Raw genomic sequence first — 18890 nt, forward strand, 5'->3', positions numbered from 1 at the left:
AACTCCAGATCGATAGCTGAGCGTGCTGACCATTACACTACGGAGGTGGACAAATGTACAAATGTTACATATAAATGCAGTGTAATCTTGACAGTGAAAAAATCACTTATATTTATTTTACCCCCCTTGGGAATCGAACCTCCAGAACGGTAGCGGAGCATGCTGGCCATTACGGAGGCAGACACTTATTTTTTTCAAATCTAGTCGTAAATAAAAATAAAACTCATTAAACTGATATATTCAAGTGTTTAATTTTAATAAAATAATCAAGTCTTTCCACAAAGTTAATGCCGAATCAATAAATAATGTAGGGTTTAACTTTGCCCCCATTTATTGTGATGATTTTTTCAGGCACACTTAGGATTCCAGAATGATGACGCGATAGTTTGGGAGTGCGGGGGCTCCTTGATTAGCGATAAATGGGTCTTGGCCCCCGGATACTGCGTCTACCATAGACAATTCAGGTACTTACCATCCCTCACCTGTATTCATCTAAATTTCTAATGACTATTTTAACCACATTTTGAGTGTGTCCAAATACTTGTTCACAAAATCTGGATTATCTCCAATTACAGGAGTTATTTTCATATTATTTTTTGACATCTCATCAAAGATGAAGAAGAATATGGAAGTCTGGGCATTTACGGGGATCTCACATACTAATATAAGAGTTTCTGCTTAGTAAAAAGCTTCTTTACATCTCACCAATAGATGTCTCTAGTGAAGTTTTAGTGATTCATGAACAAGGTTTCTAAATTGGTTCATATATATAGAACTTCCAAGAATTTGAGTAGTGTGGTTGTCAATAATGGGTAGAATTGGTGAATGTTACACGTGTGTAAAGTGATCACTTAAACCAGCCTATGACGGTCGTAAGCCCCGTAAATGCCCAGACTTCCATATTCTTCTTCATCTTTGATGAGATGTCAAAAAATACTATTTTAACCCTTCGGCATACCGGCCGCCATGTCTTGGAGGCTGAGAAAATTTTACATTTGCAGTTTACACCACGCCTCCACCGTCTGTGGTAGTTCGTATTATAAAGATGCTACAACATTTTGAGTGTGTCCAAATACTTGTTCACAAGATCTGGATTATCTCCAATTACAGGAGTTATTTCATATTAGAAGAATGTGCGACAAAACGATGTATGATAGATGTGCGAATAGCGAATAAGGAAGGAATGCAATGCTGAGATAAGCATTATCGATAAAATTAAGAAAGGTGCGTTGAGATGGTTTGGACATGTGGAACGAATGAGTGAGGAAAGAACGGTAAAACAAATTTATGAGGCGAATGTTAGTGGAAAAAAAAGCAGAGGAAGACCGAGAAAAACATGGCACGATCAGGTATGCCAAATACTTGAAAGTGGTCGGGTCAGGAGTCGTAACAATCGGCGGGTATGTATGAGGAGATGCATGAACGTGGAAGAGGCGAAGAATGTTTGCAAGGACAGAGTGGTGTGGCGCTCTATTCTCTCTGCCTACACCTGCGGGGAAGCGGCGTGATGGTTAGTTAGTTAGTTAGTTAGTTATTTCATATTATTTTTTGACATTTCATTAAAGATGAAGAAAAATATGGAAGTCTGGGCATTTACGGGGCTGATAATAAAAATGAAAATGGTATTTTCTGGCGTTTCTTATGTGTGTGATTATAATCCAGGATTCGGACCTCACATACTAATAGAAGAGTTTCTGCTTGATAAAAAGCTTCTTTACATCTCACCAATAGATGTCTCTAGTGAAGTTCTAGTGATTCAAGAACAAGGTTTCTAAATTGGTTCATATATATAGAACCTCCAAGAATTCGAATACATAGTGTGTTGTCAATAATGGGTAGAATTGAATCACTTAGAGCAGCCTATGACGGTCGTCAGCCCCGTAAATGCCCAGACTTCCATATTCTTCTTCATCTTTGATGATAAGTCAAAAAATAATAAAGATACTAAGTGTGACATCTACAAATCAGTAAAGAAAGCTTTTTGTAATGCATTATTTTATATATTTTTTTTACAAATTTATTTGAAGACACTTGATCAAAGATGTCCCTGTGAGGATAGAATTATCCTTTTGATTGAAATACCAACTAAAATCAGTCAGAAATAACGGTACCCAAAGTACCATTAGGGCGTTTGTGCACTACATGAAATTTTACCATCTGGCACGTCAGTTAGCATATAAAAGGAGCATTGGTCTGTATGTTCCCGAGAGTTAGCTAAGGACAGCGTCGGCATAGATTGTTTCCCATTCCTATATACAGGAGCAACCTGCGATGGTTATGCCTGTAGGAAGAGCTACCAGTTCCTCCAGGGTATGCTCGGCTACAACAGTCTAGAGACTAGAAGGAATGTGTATTTGATGAGGCATTTCTATCCATTGTTGCGCGGTATGATGGATAATCCTGAAACTATCCGGAGCATCGGTCTGTATGTTCCCGATAGTTAGCTAAGGACAGCGTGGGCAGAGATAGTTTCCCATTCCTATATACAGCACCAACCTGCGATGGTTATGCCTGTAGGAAGAGCTATCAGTTCCTCCAGGGTATGCTCGGCTACAACAGTCTAGATACTAGATGGAATGTGTATTTGATGAGGCATTTCTATCCATTGTTGCGCGGTATGATGGATAATCCTGAAACTATCCGGAGCATCGGTCTGTATGTTCCCGATAGTTAGCTAAGGACAGCGTGGGCATAGATTGTTTCCCATTCCTATATACAGCACCAACCTGCGATGGTTATGCCTGTAGGAAGAGCTATCAGTTCCTCCAGGGTATGCTCGGCTACAACAGTCTAGATACTAGATGGAATGTGTATTTGGTGAGGCATTTCTATCCATTGTTGCGCGGTTTGATGGATAATCCTGAAACTATCCGGAGCATCGGTCTGTATGTTCCCGATAGTTAGCTAAGGACAGCGTGGGCATAGATAGTTTCCCATTCCTATATACAGGAGCAACCTGCCGATGGTTATGCCTATAGGAAGATATGCTGAACAATACCTGTTCCATGTGCCTGAGGGGGTATTCCCATAAGGGACTCTTCTACGTCTTTAACAAGAGTCTTCTTGCTTACTTTAATGTATCCGCCTTGAATATTGTTTTTTATAAGTATTTATACTTTTTTCTTTGGAATAAAATTGAATTTAATTGAATTGAATACAAATATTTTTCAGAGACGTCAAGTATGTACATCTCGGCGGGAGGGACAGCACTTCTCAGATACCCAGCCATGAGTTGTTCAATATCACGTCCATACGTGTCCACCCGGATTATAAACACGGGTCATCTTACAACAATTTAGCCCTGCTAGAACTCGACAGAAGGTGAGATCGGTTGATTTTCTTTGTCATATTTTGACATACTCAAATCTTAAATGGTATCATTAATATTTATTTTTTCTTTATTTTAAATTCTTTGCATTCATTTTTCATTCAAACCCTTATCCGCACCCCAATGGTGCATAGGGCACTGCATCATATAAACACAGTGTTATCTTAATCATTAACACATGAAGGAAAGGTGATCAGCCCTCCGCTTCAGGTACCAGTCCAGGGTAATATTGAATGAATATTAGAGTGAAAAAATCACTTATATTTATTCGACCCTCCCTGGGAATCGAGCCCGGAACCTCCAGTACGGTAGCCGAGCGTGCTGACCATTGCACTACGGAGGCGGACTTATTTTAAATTCTTTGCATTACATAACATAAAAAAAATATGAATGAAATATAAAAATTAATACAAAAAAGATCCCACTGTGGCAACCCACACATCTACTATGGCAACTCAAATCGAGTGAAATAACGAACACCCTACACCGGAGCCCACAACGAGCGGAAACTAGCCCGTCACATTTCGTCACCGCCCATCCTCCGATTGACACGTATTTCAACTGTTCTCATATTAGAATCACGCAATTATTCTTAAATATTTCTTGATTGTAATTTTCTAGAACTGAATAAATTTGTGTTAAAAGTAATCCGCTTTCATCTTGCTTCCCTTCTGTAAAATTAAATTGGTATTCAACTAGAAACCATACCACAAAGGCATGGCCTGTGTGTGGGTATACAATATAATTTAGTCACAGTAAAGGGTATAAGGGTATAGGTTTTATAAGTAGAACTAGAATAATAGTGTCAGTATATATTTCACTATTATTCTTTGCTTCATCTTGGTGTAGGCCTTGTGGCCTGTTTTTGAGAGGGATAAGCCTCCTGCGGTGTTGATTCCCAGCCGTTGATCGATCACTTTGGGGCTGGCCATGCAGTGCACTGTGGGGGAGTCTGGATGGTCCCATTATCCCCACACGCCCATACCATTGTCTCCTTCGTTGCCTTCCCCACCTAACGACATCTTCCATCTCGCATATTTCCCTGATCCTGGCGTTCCTTATTCTATCTCGAAGACTCTTGCCTGATATGCTTGTCACATTAAACATATTATTTTTTGACATCTCAACATAGATGAGGAAGAATATGGAAGTCTGGGCAATTACGGGCCTTACGACCATCACAACCTGTTTAAGTGATCACACATCGCTCATTCCTTTCAAGAACGTCATAAATAAAAAATCGTCAATTTTTAGTCATCCATGTTTTCGGAATGTCCAGAAAATGTACTATATCCCAGCAAAAGAGGCATATTTTAAACTTAATATTTACCCGCTACAGAGCAGAAAGTGTTGTTTTTGCATTTTGAAGAAAAGGTATTGTTTAATTATATTTTTAAACATACTAAATATTTTTCAAATGGAGAAAAAACCTTCAGGGTTTACCTTGAAAGATCTGTTGCACTGTAAAAAGTTCAGTAAGTGGTTTGGTATTTATTTTTAATACATTGTAATATATTTTTAAACTTTAAAAACGTTCTCCTAACATTCACCAATTCTACCAATGATTCACAACCACACTTCTCAAATTCTTGGAACTTCTATATATATATATAAATATATATATATACATAAATATATATATATATATATATATATATATATATATATATATATATATATATATATATATATATATATATATATATATATATATATATATATATATATATATATATATATATATATATATATATATATATATATATATATATATATATATATATATATATATATATATATATATATATATATATATATATATATATATATATATATATATATATATATATATATATATATATATATATATATATATATATATATACATATATATGATCCAATTTCGAAATATAGTACTCGAATCACTAGAATTTTCACTACAGACATCTATTGGTGAGATAAAAAAGTAGAAACTCTTATATCAGTATGCGAGGTCCGAATCCTGGATTATAATCACACACATGAGAAACGCCAGAAAATATCCATTTCACTTTATTATTTTATCTTATAATTTGACCAGATAATTTATTTACAACATTTTGAGTGTGTCCAAATTTCTGACACAGTATTGGATATAATATGGCCAATATATGTGGAGGTCCTCACCGAAACGTTACATTTCCATTATAAATGATTATGTTAATATTGTCCGCCTCCGTAGTGTAATGGTCGGCGCGCTCAGTTACCGTTCTGGAGGTCCCGGGTTCGATTCCCAGAGGGGGTCTAATAAACATAAGTGATTTTTTCACTCTAATATTTATTCAATATTACCCTGGACTGGTACCTGAAGCGGAGGACTGATCACCTTTCCTTCGTGTGTTAACGATCAAGATAACACTGCGTTTATATGAGGCAGTGCCCTATGCACCATTTGGTGCGGATAACGGTTTTATTATTATATATTTAAAAAAAATATTTAAAAATACCTTTTCTTCAAAATGCAAAACAACACTTTCTGCCCTGTAGCGGGTAAATATTAAGTTAAAAATATGCCGCTTTTGCTGGGATAGTACATTTTCTAAGCATTCGGAAAACATGCCCAACTGAAAATTGACAATTTTTGATATATGACGTTGTTGAAAGGAGTGTGTGATATCTATATACAATTTTTGGTACCTACATAACATTTTTCCTTTTAGATTGAGGTTCAGTGAAAAGATTCGTCCAGCCTGTCTCCACACTGGAGAGATCATTGAAGACAAGAAGGCTATAGCGACTGCATGGGGGCCCATATCTCATACTGAACCATACAACCAAACGCTGCTTAAAGTACGTTCTTACACATTTCATCTTCCTTATCGGGCCTGTCTAAACCAGACATGATTCAGGGCCGATCCAGGTTATAAACTATATATAGATTGCAGGGCCGCAGAAACAAATATTTTAACTTTATAATTAAAAATACAGGGATTGTTTATATTGAAATGTCAGTATAATATCTTGTTGTGAGACTCCTATTGAAGCATACAATCAAACGCTATTTAAAGTATGATGACTTCTTACAAATTTCATCTTCTTGATCGGGCCTGTCTAAACCAGACACAATTCAGGGCCGATCCAGATAAAAAATTAGATTTTAGGGCCGCAGAAACAAATACTTTAACTTTATAATGAAAATTTTTGAGATTCAATGATTATTTAAATTATATATCAACATAATCTGTGATGCGTAAGCAATGCATAATGTCTTCTTCTTCGAACCCTTATCCACACCCTAATGGTGCATAGGGCACTGCATCTTATTATCTTGATCATTAACATACGAAGGAAAGGTGATCAGCCTTTCGCTTCAGGAACCGGTCCAGGGAATTGAACCCGGGACCTACAGAACAGCAGCCGAGCACGCTGACCATTACACTACGGAGGCGAATGCATTATGTAATTTCATAAAAGTAACATACAGTGTTAGCACTACTAACACGGACAGTGCACACCCACATACATGTATATATATCAATGATTATAGAAAACACTTCGTTTTTTACCACTTGAGTTTTATTATAGACTACATGTTTCAGAAGTTAAACTTTCATCATTCAGGTCTGTATATGTAGTTATTATACAGACCTGAATGATGGAAGTTTAACTTCTGAAACATGTAGTCTATAATAAAACTCAAGTGGTAAAAAACGAAGTGTTTTCTTTAATCATTGTAACATGTCTTACCACAAAGTTAATGCCGAAACAATAAATAAAATATATATATCAATGAGACACTTTGAAAATATTTCTTCTTCCGTGGTCTTATCCTGTGGATTGGTCTGCAGCAAAAAATGACACCTCCTTTGCTATTCTGGTGTATTATGCTTCCAAATCTACTTCAGATCCTCATATTAATTAGTATTTAGATAGTATTATATTTGGATTATAAAATATCTTACAATTTCAGGCGGTGCTAGAAATATTTGATAAGGACATATGTTCGAGGAAAAACCCGCCTTCTAGGAGAAACCCTGAAGGAGTTAGAGACAGCATCCAGTTCTGCGCGGGGCTGTCATCCGATATCAAAGACACTTGCCAGGTATATAGAGTCCCCATTTTTTAAATACACCATCTTTAGCTTCTGTCTTCCACTGCTGGATATAGACCAAGGGTGGTCAACCCACGGCCCGCGGGCCGCATGCGCCCCGCCGGGTGTCTACTTGCGGCCCGTGGAGCATTTCACATATTTTTTCATGTGTGCATAAAACTACCAAAAGAACATTCCACCGTGCGTAGCTCATTATGTTTGCTTTGAATAATAGAAGAAATTTTGTTTTACGGCCCGGTGTAAAATATCATTTCTCAAATCTGGCCCGGCTGCTGAAAAGGTTGGCCACCCATGATAAAGACCTTTATATAAATTCTTTTGCATTTCACAATATATTATAATTACAAGAACAAAAAAAAATATATTAATACAAAAAAACATCCCACAAAGGCAAAGCCTGTGTGTGGGTATACATTATATTTTAGGTAATAATAAAAGGTCATATTCTTTTTTGACATCTTATCAAAGATGAAGAAGAATATAGAAGTCTGGGCATTTACGGGGCTGACGACCGTCATAGGCTGGTTTATCATTCACCAATTCTACCCATTATTGACAACCACACTACTCAAATTCTTGGAACTTCTATATATCGCTCACTCCTTTCAAGAACGTCATAAATCAAAAATTGTCAATTTTCAGTTGGCCTGTTTTCGGAATGCTCAGAAAATGTCCTATATCCCAGCAAAAGCGGCATATTTTTAACTTAATATTTACCCGCTACAGGGCACAAAGTATTGTTTTTGCATTTTGAAGAAGAGGTATTGTATAATAATTTTTTTAAATATACTAAATATTTTTCAAATGGAGAAAAAACCTTCAGGTTTTAACTAAAAAGTTCTGTTGCACAGTAAAACGTTCAGTAAGTGGCTAGATATTTATTTTTAATACATTGTATTATATTTTATTTATTGTTTCGGCATTAACTTTGTGGTAAGGCATGTTACAATGATTAAAGAAAACACTTGTTTTTTACCACTTGAGTTTTATTTCAATTTTATATTTTATATTTAAGTTATTATAAAGACCTGAATGATGGAAGTTTAACTTCTGAAACATGTAGTCTTTAATAAAACTCAAGTGGTAAAAAACGAAGTGTTTTCTTTAATCATTGTACATTGTATTATATTTTTAAACTTTAAAAACGTTCTCCTGAAAAATCAAGTATTTTGATTTATGACGTTCTTGAAAGGAGTGAGCCATATATGAACCAATTTTGAAACATTATTCTTGAATCACTAGAACAATGTGCCCAGACTTCCACATTCTTCTTCATCTTTGATGAGATGTCAAAAAATAATATGAAAACAACTCCTGTAATTGGAGATAATCCAGATTTTGTGAAAAAGTATTTGGACACACTCAAAATGTTGTGTATAATAAAGGCTCTGGCAAGAATACAATTGATATTAGAAAGAAAATTAGATTAAAAAGAACATTAAAATAAATTTATCCTTCTTCTAACCCTTATCCGCACCCGATGGTGCATAGGGCACTGCATCGTAGCGACGCAGTGTTATCTTGATCGTTAATTGCATGAAGTGTTATCTTGATCGTTAATTGCATGAAGGCAAGGTGATCAGCCTTGCGCTTCTTGTACCAGTCCAGGGTGATATCAAATAAATGTGAGAGTGAAAATCGGCCATATTTATTTTGACCCCCCTGAGAATCGAACCCGGGACCTCCAGCACGGTAGCCAAACGCGCTGACCACTGCGCTACGGAGGTGGACAAAATAAATTTATAGGGCAGTTGTTTTGCAACCCACGATGGCGCCCAACGCTTTTCCCTTGCATTGTTTAACCTTTGCGGGAGTACAAAAGTTGATGTCCGAATTCTCTGGGGAGTGGGCTCTTTTTACATGATTTTTTTTCTTCATCAAATCGATGTATTATGAAGATAGAAACTATGTTAAAACATTTAAAAAAACTAATTAATTAAATAAATATTTTTCAATTATGACAAAATTACACACAAATATCCACAGATGTCATTACTATACAAGTTACGTCATACTAACTGACAGACGGACTTCGACGTTCATTAACGTCGATACTCCTTTAAGGGAAATTCGCACTGACGTTCATTTACGTCCATACTCTCGGACTGGTTAAAAACCAAATTCTTCTTCTTCTTCATCTTCTTGCTCAATGCTGAGCGTCGTGGTCTTCTGGAATGTCAGGCACTTGGTGCACAAGTCCTCTCCATTCTTCCCGGTCCTGGGCCAACTTGATGGCTGCGTTTAGCGAGGATCCGGTTAATTCCTTTATTTGGTCTGTCCATCTTGTTGGAGACCGTCCTCTTGCCCGCTTGCCTTCAACTGTACCTGTTACTACCAGTTTTTCAAGACTCTTCTCGTTCTTTCTGGCGATATGCCCAAAGTAGGACAGAATCCTTTTCCTGCAAGTCGTGGAGAGTCTTTCTGTCACTGACAGTTCGCGGAGAATGGAGACGTTTGTGCGTCTTGCAGTCCAAGGAATGCGCAGCATTTTCCAAAGTATTATGGAAAAAACCAAATACATTATTGAATTTATGATCGTTTCCAGGGCGACTCGGGTGGGCCTCTCCAGGTGTACAACCACCACAACGTGCACTGCACGTACTTGCTCATAGGCATGATATCTAGCGGAAGAATCTGCGGAGTCGCGGGGCAGCCGAATGTGTACACGAGGATATCAGCCTATGTACCGTGGATCGAGAGCATCGTGTGGCTTTGATAATATTACCAACCTAACGTCACCCAGTAGTTGTCGAATTGACTAGCCAAAGATCCAACTATGTGCATTACCTAACCTAACCTAACCCAGTAGTTGTCGAATTGACTAGCTAAAGATCCGACCATGTGCATTACCTAGCCTAACCTAACCCAGTAGTTGTCAAATTGACTTACCAAAGATCCGACTATGTGCATTACCTAACTTAACCTTACCTAGTAGTTGTCAAATTCACTAGCAAAACATCCAACTATGTACATTACCTAACCCAGTAGTTGTCAAATTGACCAGCCAAAGATCCAAATATGTGCATTACCTAGCCTAACCTAACCCAGTAGTTGTCAAATTGACTAGCCAAAGATCCAATTACATACATTACCTAACCTAACCTAACCCAGTAGTTGTCAAATTCACTATCCAAAGATCCAACTATGTGCATTACCTAACCTAACCTAACCCAGTAGTTGTCAAATTGACTAGCCAAAGATCCGACTATGTGCATTATCTAACTTAACCTTACCTAGTAGTTGTCAAATTGACTAGCCAAAGATCCAAATATGTGCATTACCTAGCCTAACCTAACCCAGTAGTTGTCAAATTCACTAGCAAAACATCCAACTATGTACATTACCTAACCTAACCTAACCCAGTAGTTGTCAAATTGACTAGCCAAAGATCCAACTATGTGCATTATCTAACTTAACCTAACCTAACCCAGTAGTTGTCAAATTGACTGGCCAAAGATCCAACTATGTACATTACCTAACCTAACCTAACTCAGTAGTTATTAAATTGACTAGCCAAAGATCCAAATATGCACATAACAACTATTAAACATTTTTCTTCAGAGCTTAATCCGTTCGCAATAAAAAACACCTAAGTTATAACAAGATTTATGTTTTGTACTGACATTTCTTGGTGGAACTGCATTTTAAAGAATAAAAAACGACCATGTAGTTTTTTCCATATGAATTTTATTTGCATTTAAGCGCAGGAGTGATCATCTTGCCTTCATGTAAGTAACAGTCAAGCTTCTGTACAATACAGTGCCCTATGCGGCACTCGTTGTTTTGTTGCTATTGAGTGCGGATATGGGTAAGAAGCAAAGGAGAAGAATTTTATATGACAAGAACATTTTATTTGTCAAATAAAATCCATGTGAAAAAAACTACATCGATTTTAGATCAATAAAACTTTATATTACACTTGAAAATGAGTTTTTATTGTAATTTTTTTTAAAGTGTTGGTGGCGACTGACCGGAGCCATTTGGTCGTAACGTAACATAACGTTTGTGAACAAGTATTTGGACACACTCAAAATGTTGTAAATAAATTATCTGGTCAAATTATAAACTTAAACAATAAAAATAAAAATGGTATTTTCTGGAGTTTCTCATGTGTGTGATTATAATCCAGGATTCGGACCTCACATACTAATATAAGAGTATCTGCTTCATAAAAAGCTTCTTTACATCTCACCAATAGATGTTTCTAGTGAAGTTCTAGTGATTCTAGGACAAGGTTTTTAAATTGGTTCATATATATAGAACTTCCAAGAATTTGAGTAGAGTGGTTGTCAATAATGGGTAGAATAGGTGAATGTTACACGTGTGTAACGTGATCACTTAAACCAGCCTATGACGGTCGTCAGCCCCGTAAATGCCCAGACTTCCATATTCTTCTTCATCTTAGATGAGATGTCAAAAAATAATACTCCAGATCGGTAGACAAGCGCGCTGACCATTACACTACGGAGGTGGACAAATGTACAAATGATAAATTTGTTGAGGTTTGTAGGTAAGTACTTTTTTTTTTTTTTTTAATGTATTTTTTATTAATGGCAACATTTTTTTGACATTTCAAATTAATAAATTTATCTATGGTAAAGTTTGACGTTTGTCATTGCTTTTGTTGTTATTATGTGATGCGAGCCGATGGATATTTACGTTATTGTATGGCTGTTTTCACCCTACTTTGAATGTATAAAGCAATTATATATAGTTTTTTAAAGAAATTACTGACTCAAATGCAAGATGTCGTTATGTGAAGAGTTGTGTCGAGCCTGCCTCAGTCGGAATGGAAAAGTGTCGCTTTTTTGCAAAGATGGTGACATATGCCTGGCTGATCTTATGTGGGATTGTGTCGCATTGAAGGTAAAATCCTATATATATATATATATATATATATATATATATATATATATATATATATATATATATATATATATATATATATATATATATTAATGTATATGTGTTGTCGGGAATAGGGAAGGATGCAAAGACAACAAAGAGATTAACTTTTCAATTGAGTTTATTTAATAACAATATACGTGTTTTTCTAATCGACCGACCACTGTCATTGATCTTCTTATTTGCTCTGCTTCGCTCTGCGCCGCTCTCTTGCGCACCTCTGCTTGCTTACATCAGACGCCCATAGATGGTGCAATACAATTTTTTCATTGCTTAAATCTAACAATATATATATATATATATATATATATATATTGAACGGAAAATGCCTTTAACAAAATACATGTATACAGTATTAAATATAAAAATACACTATTGAATACACTAATAGAGAAACAAAAAGTCTTAAACATAAAATAATAATAAAATTACAAATAGTAAGCACTGGTCAATACACGTCTCCTTCACACACTATAGCCGAGCGTGCTGACCATTACACTACGGAGGCGGACAAAATATGTATATATATATATATATATATATATATATATATATATATATATATATATATATATATATATATATATATATATATATATATATATATATATATATATATATATATATATATATATATATATATATATATATATATATATATATATATATATATATATATATATATATATATATATATATATATATATATATATATATATATATATATATATATATATATATATATATATATATATATATATATATATATATATATATATATATATATATATATATATATATATATATATATATATATATATATATATATATATATATATATATATATATATATATATATATATATATATATATATATATATATATATATATATATATATATATATATATATATATATATATATATATATATATATATATATATATATATATATATATATATATATATATATATATATATATATATATATATATATATATATATATATATATATATATATATATATATATATATATATATATATATATATATATATATATATATATATATATATATATATATATATATATATATATATATATATATATATATAATATAAATAAAATTAGAATTCCATCCAATAATCGTAAAACCCGATTAAAAATGTCAGTACCAAAATGGATGTGTAACTCTCTTTTCCCTTACAGATTGAACATAACCCTTGTGTTTCTTTGCCAAGCAAGCTGTGCGAAGCTTGTATCAATAAATTGGAAGAGTTCAACAGATTCAAACTGCTCTGCTGGGACTCCGATAAAAGGCTGAACAAAAATGTCTCAAATTGTAGAAAAAAATCACAGGCCGAAACAGGTAGGAACATATATACATATATATATATATATATATATATATATATATATATATATATATATATATATATATATATATATATATATATATATATATATATATATATATATATATATATATATATATATATATATATATATATATATATATATATATATATATATATATATATATATATATATATATATATATATATATATATATATATATATATATATATATATATATATATATATATATATATATATATATATATATATATATATATATATATATATATATATATATATATATATATATATATATATATATATATATATAAATAAAATTAGAATTCCATCCAATAATCGTAAAACCCGATTAAAAATGTCAGTACCAAAATGGATGTGTAACTCTCTTTTCCCTTACAGATTGAACATAACCCTTGTGTTTCTTTGCCAAGCAAGCTGTGCGAAGCTTGTATCAATAAATTGGAAGAGTTCAACAGATTCAAACTGCTCTGCTGGGACTCCGATAAAAGGCTGAACAAAAATGTCTCAAATTGTAGAAAAAAATCACAGGCCGAAACAGGTAGGAACATTTTTGATTGGCATAATGTAGGTGTGATGAATATCTGGTATTCTGGGTGTCTGGTTGCTTTTTACTTTCCGGACGAATGCTGGATGGGTTATTATAAATGAATAAATATGGCTCGAAGCTAGAACTGTATGCCAGGGTCAGGAGTGCAGAAGTCAGAAGGGATGTGCAGCTGAGGCAGGTTTAGTTGGGAAGATCAAGGGTCTATGAGATGGTGTAGCCATGTGGGGGGTGTAGTTAGAGCAGTATATATGGGAGAGTAGGCCCGAGAGTCTACATAGCATGTATGGCTAGAAGCTAGGACTGTATGCCAGGGTCAGGAGTGCAGAAGTCAGAAGGGGTGTGCGGCTGAGGCAGGTATAGTTGGGAAGATCAAGGGTCTATGAGATGGTGTATATATATATATATATATATATATATATATATATATATATATATATATATATATATATATATATATATATATATATATATATATATATATATATATATATATATATATATATATATATATATATATATATATATATATATATATATATATATATATATATATATATATATATATATATATATATATATATATATATATATATATATATATATATATATATATATATATATATATATATATATATATATATATATATATATATATATATATATATATATATATATATATATATATATATATATATATATATATATATATATATATATATATATATATATATATATATATATATATATATATATATATATATATATATATATATATATATATATATATATATATATATATATATATATATATATATATATATATATATATATATATATATATATATATATATATATATATATATATATATATATATATATATATATATATATATATATATATATATATATATATATATATATATATATATATATATATATATATATATATATATATATATATATATATATATATATATATATATATATATATATATATATATATATATATATATATATATATATATATATATATATATATATATATATATATATATATATATATATATATATATATATATATATATATATATATATATATATATATATATATATATATATATATATATATATATATATATATATATATATATATATATATATATATATATATATATATATATATATATATATATATATATATATATATATATATATATATATATATATATATATATATATATATATATATATATATATATATATATATATATATATATATATATATATATATATATATATATATATATATATATATATATATATATATATATATATATATATATATATATATATATATATATATATATATATATATATATATATATATATATATATATATATATATATATATATATATATATATATATATATATATATATATATATATATATATATATATATATATATATATATATATATATATATATATATATATATATATATATATATATATATATATATATATATATATATATATATATATATATATATATATATATATATATATATATATATATATATATATATATATATATATATATATATATATATATATATATATATATATATATATATATATATATATATATATATATATATATATATATATATATATATATATATATATATATATATATATATATATATATATATATATATATATATATATATATATATATATATATAATATAAATAAAATTAGAATTCCATCCAATAATCGTAAAACCCGATTAAAAATGTCAGTACCAAAATGGATGTGTAACTCTCTTTTCCCTTACAGATTGAACATAACCCTTGTGTTTCTTTGCCAAGCAAGCTGTGCGAAGCTTGTATCAATAAATTGGAAGAGTTCAACAGATTCAAACTGCTCTGCTGGGACTCCGATAAAAGGCTGAACAAAAATGTCTCAAATTGTAGAAAAAAATCACAGGCCGAAACAGGTAGGAACATTTTTGATTGGCATAATGTAGGTGTGATGAATATCTGGTATTCTGGGTGTCTGGTTGCTTTTTACTTTCCGGACGAATGCTGGATGGGTTATTATAAATGAATAAATATGGCTCGAAGCTAGAACTGTATGCCAGGGTCAGGAGTGCAGAAGTCAGAAGGGATGTGCAGCTGAGGCAGGTTTAGTTGGGAAGATCAAGGGTCTATGAGATGGTGTAGCCATGTGGGGGGTGTAGTTAGAGCAGTATATATGGGAGAGTAGGCCCGAGAGTCTACATAGCATGTATGGCTAGAAGCTAGGACTGTATGCCAGGGTCAGGAGTGCAGAAGTCAGAAGGGGTGTGCGGCTGAGGCAGGTATAGTTGGGAAGATCAAGGGTCTATGAGATGGTGTAGCCATGTGGGGGGTATAGTTAGAGCAGTATATATGGGAGAGTAGGCCCGAGAGTCTACATAGCATGTATGGCTAGAAGCTAGGACTGTATGCCAGGGTCAGGAGTGCAGAAAAATCTGAAGGAATTTGCAATTATTATCCCAGTAAATCTAGAAACTACTTCAAAATTGTATGTATTTCATTTTAGATAAATTTGACAATCCCGTGTATCCAGAAATTCAAAGAACCATCCGGAAAAGATCCAGGAAGACGTCTACAGTCAACGCTTGTACTAAGAGAAAGGTATACTAATGTGCAAAGGCAAATAGCCGCAAGTTAAAAACAGTAGTTTTGAGATAAACAAGTTTATAGTTAACTTAAAATGATGCTTTTTGCCAAAACATGTATCAAATTAATACGATTTTGCGGCTATTTGGATAATGAATATCTCGGTAAAGGAAAGAGATGGAGCAAAATCTGTGATTGTATACGATAGAGGCCGAGTATAAGAATGCTTTGGGCCGTGTTACGCCAAACAGCCGCAACTTGAGTTACGGCTAGTTGCTTTTACACATTAGTACATATGATACACATACCAACCCTTTTTGCTATATTCCCAGCACGTAGAATACAATATACATATCTACAAAAAGAACATCAATAATATATTATTTTTTATGTTTTTTTTAAATAAAATAGTAGACTCAAAAAATCTGTGTTTGATTTTAAAATAATACAAAATTTTGTTGGTACTGTTTTCTGTTGAATTTGGGTATTTCAAAATTATTTTTACATCTTTGGGATGTTTGTTTCTAGTTTTGAGTGACTGTTTTCTTTGAGAAGTTATATTATTGATTTATTTCTTTTCATCTCACCAATAGATGTCTCTAGTAGAGTTCTAGTGATTCAAGAACAATCTTTCAAAATTTGTTCATATATATACAGATTTTTGTCCGCCTCCATAGTGTAATGGACAGCATGCTCGCCTACCGTTCTGGAGGTCCCGGGTTCAATTCCCAGGGGGGTTTAATAAATATAAGTGATTTTTTCACTCTAATATTTATTCAATATTACACTGGACTGGTACCTGAAGCGGAGGGCTGATCACCTTTCCTTCATGTGTAATCGATCGAGATAACACTGCGTTTATATGAAGTAGTGCCCTATGCACCATTGGGGTGCGGAAAGGGATTATTATTATTATTTTATATACAGAACTTCCAAGAATTTGAGTAGAGTGGTTGTCAATAATATGGGTAGAATTGGTGAATGTTACACGTGTGTAAAGTGATCACTTAAATCAGCCTATGACGGTCGTCAGCCCCGTAAATGCCCAGACTTCCGTATTCTTCTTCATCTTTGATGAGATGTCAAAAAATAATACTAAATATTTTTCTGGTCTCAATCCTGCGGATTGGTCTGTGGCGACAGATGACATCTCTTTCACCATTCTCACCTATTTTGGGAAGTCCTCTTCAGCTTCTCATACGTGGAGCAGCCCATGTCTTGGTATAAGTCGCTCAGGTGTTCGCGGCGTGGGCGTCCTCTGGCGTGTATTCCCTCCACAGTCTGGTCTCCTCATTATACTATACATGCTTACAGCGTAGAGAGAGTACAACACAACTTCCTTAGATACATTCATTTTAAACTAAATATAACCATTGTTGAGTTAGATTATAACTGCATTAATAAGCGGCTAAAATTAATAAATCTTAGTGATAGAAGGGTAATTACTGATTTGGTCCTGTTATCAGTGGCGGTACTTCCCTAGAAGCCCAAAAGCCCGGCTTGCCTAACAACTTCAAATAAAAATGACCAAAATGAAATCTAGACCAAATGATTAAATATACATAATTAATGTATGACTTTTTTTAAATTATCGCGCGCTTATATGATTATTAAACACTATGCATGCCATTATATGGTGATGATTGATTTCTGAGGAAGATATTTTGTTACAGTGAACATTTTCTTTATTGAAAGGTGATGGCTATACCTTACAAAAGTTACATGTATGCATATTTTTATATTGATTACAATTCATTGTTTATATTTATAATACTTTCTGGGTGCTTACTACACTGGGAATGATATGAGGTGAAGAAATTATAGGTACATCATGTATTCGCGAATGTGAAAAATAATGGGCTTGCCTTACTGGTAAACCCTAGGCACGCCACTGCCTGTTATATAAAATTCTTACCAGCCCTGATCTCCTAAATCAAATAAAGCTTAGCGTGCGT

At 32.3% G+C, this 18890-nt stretch overlaps 3 protein-coding genes across 8 annotated transcripts in view; all 3 read left to right on the forward strand.

The window, feature by feature from the left end:
• LOC148301639 (venom protease-like) overlaps window positions 1–18890 on the forward strand; it is a 38677-nt gene that overhangs the window by 6290 nt on the left and 13497 nt on the right. Inside the window, exons 5-11 of one of the 6 annotated variants that reach the window (XR_015838770.1) lie at window positions 352–464; window positions 3172–3321; window positions 6028–6157; window positions 7278–7409; window positions 9964–10223; window positions 10288–10654; window positions 10782–11344. The exons of 1 other annotated variant lie outside the window; for it this stretch is intronic. Coding sequence is in view for 2 of the 5 variants with exons in the window: in XM_088272945.1 (XP_088129071.1) it covers window positions 352–464; window positions 3172–3321; window positions 6028–6157; window positions 7278–7409; window positions 9964–10134 (696 nt within the window). In the remaining 3 variants the exon portion in view is untranslated. Of the gene's footprint in view, window positions 1–351; window positions 465–3171; window positions 3322–6027; window positions 6158–7277; window positions 7410–9963; window positions 11345–18890 lie in introns of those variants that run through there. 4 more of the 6 variants (XR_015838769.1, XR_015838768.1, XM_088272945.1 and 1 more) reach the window with 4 other exon arrangements.
• LOC148301640 (uncharacterized) overlaps window positions 12016–18890 on the forward strand; it is a 36624-nt gene continuing 29749 nt past the window's right edge. Inside the window, exon 1 of the mRNA XM_088272941.1 lies at window positions 12016–12237. The gene's annotated coding sequence lies outside the window, so the exon portion shown is untranslated. The remainder of the gene's footprint in view (window positions 12238–18890) is intronic.
• Window positions 12042–17359, forward strand: LOC148301641 (uncharacterized). The gene is made up of 3 exons (XM_088272954.1): window positions 12042–12284; window positions 16109–16268; window positions 16856–17359. The coding sequence occupies exons 1-3, from the start codon at window positions 12165–12167 to the stop codon at window positions 16957–16959; spliced, it is 384 nt and encodes a 127-aa protein (XP_088129080.1). The 5' UTR covers window positions 12042–12164; the 3' UTR covers window positions 16960–17359.

The sequence above is a fragment of the Brachycentrus maculatus genome, unplaced genomic scaffold, assembly GCF_059751285.1.
Source record: "Brachycentrus maculatus isolate JH-2025_06_01 unplaced genomic scaffold, ASM5975128v1 h1tg000534l, whole genome shotgun sequence".
NCBI lineage: Eukaryota > Metazoa > Arthropoda > Insecta > Trichoptera > Brachycentridae > Brachycentrus > Brachycentrus maculatus.